Source organism: Capra hircus, unplaced genomic scaffold (assembly GCF_001704415.2).
Source record: "Capra hircus breed San Clemente unplaced genomic scaffold, ASM170441v1, whole genome shotgun sequence".
Classification (NCBI taxonomy): Eukaryota; Metazoa; Chordata; class Mammalia; order Artiodactyla; family Bovidae; genus Capra; species Capra hircus.
This window is the reverse complement of record NW_017211854.1, coordinates 213-8,153: the sequence shown is the minus strand read 5'-3', so window position 1 is coordinate 8,153 and position 7,941 is coordinate 213. Positions and strand designations below refer to the sequence as shown.

Genomic DNA, 7,941 nt, shown 5'->3' with positions numbered 1-7,941 from the left:
ATCCCGTCCGTCCTGCAAGGCTGGGGTGTTCCAGCTCAACTGGGCTCTCTGCCTCTCAGCTGCATTGTCTTTCACTACTTTGCCTGCTTTGCACCCTCCTTTGCATCCCAGACTCCGAACTCACCCTGCCCATTTGCTACGGCACCCAGTGGGAGGCTGGCAGAGCCCAAGCGCCCTCTCTGCTGGACACTGATGAGATCCAGAGGTCACTGAACTTGCGAAGTATATTTGTAACATGTGACAAAGCAGAAATATAAAAATATAAAAAATATAAAAATATTCATTTAGGGAATAAAATGTTCTCCCTGAAGGCAGGAAGAAGACAGGGATATAAACATGGTCCTCTAGGTGACAGGACAACAGCGTTGTCCCACAGACAATCCACCTCAGCACTGATCTGGAGGCTCTTGGGGCTGCTGCTGCCTGTCAGCCTATCTACAGATTATTGGATGGTTGGTACAAATCCCCTGTAAATAATAGCAAAGTTATGCACTAGGTCATCTCCTAGGAGATGATACATAGTTTTATATCCTGGTGAGTCTTTCTATCACCTATAAAATGAAAATAAATTATAACTTTTTTACACTGTTGAACAAGTTTAATAAAATGTAAAAGAACCTCACTACAACTGACTCAAATTCATTCTTTTTTTGCGGTTAAGTAATGTTCCACTGTCTGTATGTACCACAGCTTTATCCATTCATCTGTCGATGGACAGCTAGGTTGCTTCCATGTCCTGGCTAAACAGTGCTGCTATGAACGCTGGGGTACATGAGAGGATAGAGCCTGTTATACAGAGTGAAGTCAGAAAAAGAAAAACAAATATTGTATGTTAATGCATATATATGGAATCTAGAAAAATCACATTGATGAGCTTATTTGCAGGGAAGGAATGGAGAGGCAGACACAGAGAACAGGCTTGTGGACACAGTCAGGGAAGAAGAGGGTGGAATGAACTGAGAGAGTAGCTCTGATACACATACAGTACCATGTGTAAGACAGCTAGCTAGCGGGAAGCTGCTGTGGAGCACCAGGGGCTCAGCCTCGTGCTCTGCGACGATCTAGAGGGCTGGGATGGGAGGGGGCGGGAGGCTCGAGAGAGAGGGGATATATATACACACATATGTATGTATGTATATAATTATGGCTGTTTCTTGTCGTTGTACAGCAGAAACCAATACAACACTGTCAAGCAATTATCCTCCAATTAAAAAACATTTTTTTAAGTGTAAAATAACAATGATTTTCTATTTCAACTTCCCACTGAGCAACCAAAGAGCACAGGTGCAATTCATACAGGACCGAGGGCAACTGCGGGGGTGGGGGTGTCTGTCTCCCCACCTGAAACCACACAGGCCTTGGCTGTGAGGGGTTCAGTACAAGGATGTGACAGGACTCTACACTCATACACTGTTTAGGACCTTCTGCAGCCTTTGGCCAGCGTGCTGGGGACCAGCAGCGCCAGACGGCTGGCACTACCGCCAGGACGTCCTGGGAACGGTCCGAGAGGCCGGGGTGATCTCCCTGAGGAGGCGGCACAGGGCAGGGTAGGAGCACGGCCCTCCGCCCTTCTCGGAGGTGACAGTGGGGCAGGGACGCCCCCGCCCCCATCGTGCCCAAAGTCAAGGCTCTCAAACGAGGAGGAAGGCGACATGGCCCCAGGAAAATGACCTTCCCAGGAGGATAGAGGACTGGCGGGGAGAGGGCAGCACAGAGTTTGTACAACTTCATGGGCATGCAGACCAGCCCCTGTTTTTACCAAATAATAAAATACCACCCAGCGTGAATGCACAGGTCTCATTGCTGCTGCTTCCATCCAAGGCTCAGCCAATTAAACTGACTCATTGAGGGCAGGCTGAGCGCTGGGCCTGCCTGCCCTTCCCCTGGAGGCCAGCCAGCTTTGCCAGGTCACCTGTGAGCCTGAGCAGTGGGTCTCAGCGGGGCAGTGGAGTCCAGCTCAGTGGCAATATGGTCAGAGGGTGTGTACTGGCTAAATATAGCTCAGCAGCACAATTTTAAAATAGAGAAAAATGTAAAAACCTGGGTTAAATTTCTGAGACCATTTATTTCTTCTCAAGAGACCTGCGGGGGTGGGTGGGATCTGGGTGGGATCTGCCCTCCCTCCACCCCTCCCTGTCCTGGGTAAGGCGGAGCCCTCCCCCAGGGGCCCTTGCCCGGGGGGCTCCCGCAGGCCCTGGAGAGTGGTAGGCGGTGGCTTCATGTCACAGCATCCAGCACGTCTTGCTGAGAGATAACATCCAGGCAGCGGTCCTCGGAAGCTCTGGTGTTCTCCCAGGGGTCTGTCCTCTCCAGCGTGGCCTGGAGAAGTTCTCGGATCCTCCGGTTTTCCTTGGACGTGGACTCCCACACAACTTCCAGCTCACCTTCCACTTCTCTGAGAGAAATAAGTAATACAAAGAAAATGTTTAAAATAACACAATTTAATAAATACTTACAGAGCCCACAAGAATCGCAAAGTCACAAGGACCCAAAGGGAAGAATGATTACGTCAGAGAACAGAGCCCATTGTGTGTGGGTTCTGAAGCAGAGACTCCCAGTGTTGAAAGAAACCGGGAGTGCCCTGCAAACCAAACACAACACAAAGGCGCAGGCTGAAAATGACGGCTGAGCTCTCTTCCGTTTCGCCTCTCCTTTATTTTGGCACCACTGCACACACCCTCTGTTCTCTGTGGTGTTAATGTACAACAGTACCATGTAATAACTACAGTGGCTGACCCACAGCACAGTGTCCTGGCTGTGGGCCTTGCAGGCCTCTTCTATGTCCCCTCTGCCTGTCCCCACTGTGACCCGGCCAACACTCAGGTACCTGCCATGCCTCCATCCACAGAGCCACTGATGGGCCCAGACAGAGAGTGAGGCAGGGGGCAAGGAGGGGACTATGGGGAGTGGGGATCACAGCCCAGGACACGGTGAAGACTGGCCCAGATTACATGCCAGGAGGGCGAGTGTCCAGAGGGATCCAGGGCCGCTGAAAAAGGAAAATCCTGAGCCAGGGCTCTTGTGACAGGCCCCGCGTGGGGAACCGAGGAATCAGGGCAGACAGGGCACGCATGTCCTCAGAGGGCCCACCGAGGGGGCAGGCCAGACAGCAGCCACTACCTCATGAGAGCCCCATGGGGAGGGAAAAGCAAGCCTCAGCCTTGGAGGAGGAGCAGGCCTTGGGCAGGACAGCACAGCTGGGGAGGCGGCTCCTTCATGGACACTGCCAGTTGGTTATGCAAAATGCTAGAAACTGGGTTACCGGATGGACTTAGAACTGTTGTCTAGAGAGGAGGACAACAACTTCCAGTGCAGGGGGCTTGGGTTCGACTCCTGGTTGGGGAACTAAGATCTCACATGCATAGCCAAACAACAAACAAACAAAAAATAAATAAAAAGAGGAGGGGACCAAGATTCAGGGAGGCCAGTGACATGCCCACTCATTCAATGTCATTTTCCTTGTGAACTGTTGCTTCCTTCCAAAGTCCATGATGCTGAGTGTTGGGTACTATTTAATTAAACTATGTATAAAAATCCCCAGGCTTCTGTTTTCAGACAAAACACCCAAATGTTTGCAACATCATGATAATTTACAGCTAAACTCAAAACAAAGTCAGAAGGAAATTTCTAAGGGCAGAAAAAAAATATGAAGACTAAACTGAAGCAGAGGCAGGCCAACAAAATGCTGGTATTGCTTTGAGGACAAAAGCCCATGCTCTATAGAAACCCAGACTTCCAAAGAAAGGAGACTAGTCCTGGGCCCATGCAAACTGGGTGCAACAGAAAATCCCAGGGCTGACTCACAGCCACGTTTCTCTCCTCTTCTTCCTAGTGACACTCAACTGTGTATCCCAGAATTACTCAGGTAAGTGGATATAGGTGAAGAACCCTCAAAGGCAGGAAGGTTGGGTGGAAAAATCTGCCAGTCTTCAAAAGAAAGCTGCTCTGAGAGGCTCCTTGGGGCTATAGTTACTGATTTGTTCTCAAATGAACAAATCTACATTGAATCTACATTGTTCCCCACTGTAAAGCATCCCCAGGCCCTGACTGGAGTGAACCAAAAGTAAAAAGGCATCTTTGAGGCAATCAGGGAAAAAACTCAATGGAAGAGTTAAAAGTACATTAGACACAACCAGAGGCAGAATTAATGAAGTGGAATATTGAGCAAACAGAAAAATATATGTTAAAAAAAGTTAAACATTAATTATAAATGTAATAATGGCATTGAGAATTTTTTTTTTTTTTTTTTTGCTGAGTCGCACGGCTTGCAGGATCTTAGTTCCGCAACTAGGGACTGAAGCCATAGTGAATGCACGAAGTCCTGACCGTTAGACTGCCAGGAAATTCCCTGTGAATATTTTTAAAATCTTTTTGTATTAAAAAAAAAAAAAGCACTACAGTAGATTTTTTTTTAAGTTACTAATAAAATTAAAGTGACTACACAAGCGACTTAGCAGCAGCAGCAGCAGCAGCAGCATAGGTTTGAAAGTACTCTCTGGCACCAAGAGAAGCAATGCAAACCTTTTCTGGAGAAAAATGTCCTCAAGCCAGACCCCCAGGACTCCACAGAGAAAATTCAACCATTCATGGGTTCATAGTAAAAAAACTACAGTACATAGAATGAAATAAGCCACATAGGGCAAGAGTCAAAAAGATCCCCAAGTTCCAGATAGAGAAGCTGGCACAGAATATAAAATAACTATGAATAAAGGAAATAAAAGATGCACTAAAGATGAGCAAAGATCAAGAATTTATTTTAAAAATCACTAGGGAGGTTTTCAAAGGAACCAAATAGGACTTCTGAAACTGAAATATACAGTTGTTGAAATAAAACATCTCAATGTCCAGGTTAAACACACACTGAACAAAACTGAAGAAAAAACTAGTAAATAGAAATATTGAGGAGAATTATGCAGAGTGTAGACGCCCCCCCCCCCAAAAAAAATCCCCGGAGACAGAAAATGTAAGAGATAAGACACATGGAAGATTCAGTAAGGAGGTATAACATACATTTAATCTGAGTTCCAGAAGGAAATCTAGACGCAATAAGGGGAAAAGACTTATTTCAAGAGATAATGACTGAAAAATGTCAAGAAGTAATGCAAGGCACAAAATCACAGATATAGAGAATAACTTATACCAAGTAGTTGAGTAAAACAAACTCATAGTTAAACACAATGGAGGGGACTTCACTGGTGGTCCATTGGTTAAGACCCTGTGTTCCTAATGCAGGGGACCCAAGTTTGATCCCTGGTCAGGGAACTAGACCCTGCATGCCACAACGAAGATCAAAGATCCTTCATGCCACAACTAGGACTCAGTGCAGCCATATAAATAAATAAATATTCTAAAAACTCAACACAGTGGAGCTGCAGACTGTAAGTGGAGTGACGTGAAGTCACTCAGTCGTGTCCGACTCTTTGCGACCCCACAGTCTGTAGCCCACCAGGCTCCTCCGCCCATGGGATTTTCCAGGCAATAGAACTGGAGTGGATTGCAGACTGTAAGAGTCAAGAGGAAATCTTAAAAGAGGCAAGAGATATGGTGGATCATCTAGTTTTAAAAATGACAAAAAAGACCTCTCAGCAGTAATAATGAAACAGAGGAGACAGTGAAAGGTGGTGAGCGAAAAGACTGTTGAGGTAGAATCCAGCTTCCAGCAAACATCAGCTCATAAGGATGCGGCCAATGTGCAGACACTGTCAGATAGACAAAAACTAAGAAAGCTTACTGTCTCTAAAGAAACTTCTAAAGTATGTACTTTAGGAAGGAGAAAAATACTCTGAGAAACAGGGTCTCAGATGGGAAGAAAAAAATAATAAGCAAAGAAACTGATACACTGTGGATGAATCAAAATAAACACCTCTATTAAAACCAGTAATATGCAGTTTCTGGGGGTAAAATGATGATGTAAAATAGATTCTTTTCTTTTCACCTTCATATATCTGTACTTACATGTAATGACAATAGACAAAAATAGCATATATGCTGAGTGGGAAATGATTAGATTAGATCGTTAGATCTTGCATTTGGTGGTAGAAAAGTAGAGGCGCTGATTAATTTTAGATATTTTAATGTTAAGTAGCCATAAATTTCAAAGGAAACCACTAAAAGAATAAAAACAAAATGTCTAATTTTTGAACCACTAAAGGGCAAAAAAATAGAATAAGGGAAAAAGTATAAAACAAAGTTCCATTCTATTAATGCAATTCTAAACCACTTGTCTGGCAAGAAACTTGGTATCATTCCAACTTTTACAAAATGACCGTTCATGGTGGTAAGGACTTCTATGACTATAGAAACCTGTTAGATAACAGTTTACTCTGCCTGGCATTAAAAAGCATCTGGCTGACAGAAAATAAACAGCTGTCTGCATTCTGCTTGGTATCTATCTCATACACAGATTCTATCATAACTTGAAGAAAATCACATCTGAATGTCATGCTTTCTCTCCATGTATCAGTTTATGTTCCAGTCTGTCAAAGACAACACAGCCATTCTGAAAAGGCCAACTTAAACGTGGACCCAGACTACTTGAGGGGACCGCCATGCTCACCTTCACAACATATGCGCTATTTCCCGGGGTTGGGTTTCAACACACTGGCAATACCCTCTCTGTCACATGGGGAGCCACAGCGAACATGATATACCCACAATCTTCTGACTGTGATCTTACAAAAAGGGAAGAATTTGAAAACTTTATGGTTCTCAGAAATGGGAATGTAACAGCAGAAATAAAATATTTAATCGAAAAAATTTAAAGTCTCCCAAGAAGATGGAATAAAATAAATATATTGAAGAGATGGAAAAGAGGGGGAGAGGGGGAGGACAGTGAGAGGACTGGATTGATTTAGGAAGTCCAGTATTCAAACAGCAAGAATTTTTAAGGCAGGGATAGAAGAAAATGAAGACCTGGGATCTAATGGAGACAGCATGGAGACTACAGTTAACAGTTCTGTATATCTGAAAGCTGCTAAGAGAGCAGATCTTTAATGTTCTCACCACCACCACAAAAAAATGGTGATTACGTGAAGTGAAGGCTATGTTAACCTTATTATGATAACGTTGTACAATATATACGTATATCAAACCATCACACTGCATACCTTATACAAGGTTACATGTCAATTACTAGGGGAAATCTTTTAAAAGAAAAAAAAAAAGAGAGAGAGAATGGAGGAGGAAATAAAACACAAGGTCAGGATTTCCCTAGTGGTTCAGTGGTGAAGTCAGTGAAGGAGACACACAGGTTTGATTCCTGGTCTGGAAAGATTCTACCTGCTACAAGGCAGCTAGGCCTGTGTGCCACAGCTCCTGAGCCCTAAAGCCTGCGCTCCATAACAAGGGCGAGAAGCCCACCATTGCAACCAAGACCCAGTGCAGCCAAAAGTAAAAAAATATTAAAAAAATCAAGACCAACATTAAAATCAGATAAAACTGAAACGTTAAAAAACAAAAATGAGCAATCAAATGAACAAAAAACGGGTCCAGAGCATGTTACTGGAAAATCTTACCAAACATTTAAAAATCACAAACATCACTGGGGGCGGGGCGGCCAGACCTTTTCTGCTGCAGCGCCTTGTCCAGGACATCCTGCTTGTCCAGGAGCATCCGATGGAGGTGCCTCATCTCCTGCTGGTACTGAGCTGTCTTGCTAGCAAAGTCCTCCTGCTGCTCTGTCAGATGATGGTTCATGTTGCCAGCTTCAGTGCCATCTGCTTCTTGTACCCCTGGGGACGAGGATGGACTCAGTGAGGCGACGCTGCCTGGGGCCCAGGCGGCTGGCCTTGTGGATGTGCTCCTTCCCCACTCCTGGGCCTATCAGAGCCCCTGAGCTGAGTAACCCGGGACAGGTCTCATCCAGGAGGGCAAGCTGGATCACAAAAGTCATCACAAAGTAATAAAGAATTTCAAGATATTAAAAGAATTTCTGACTTGTAC

At 44.8% G+C, this 7,941-nt stretch overlaps 1 protein-coding gene across 1 annotated transcript; it reads right to left on the bottom strand.

Annotated features, from left to right (window-relative positions):
- Window positions 1-1,747: 1,747 nt before the first annotated feature.
- On the bottom strand, window positions 1,748-7,695 carry LOC108635204 (centrosomal protein of 89 kDa-like). Its single transcript, XM_018045456.1, has 2 exons — window positions 7,562-7,695; window positions 1,748-2,395 (listed from the first exon to the last, which is right to left on the bottom strand). Exons 1-2 carry the CDS (start codon window positions 7,693-7,695, stop codon window positions 2,218-2,220), a joined length of 312 nt encoding a protein of 103 aa, XP_017900945.1. The 3' UTR covers window positions 1,748-2,217.
- Window positions 7,696-7,941: the final 246 nt, after the last annotated feature.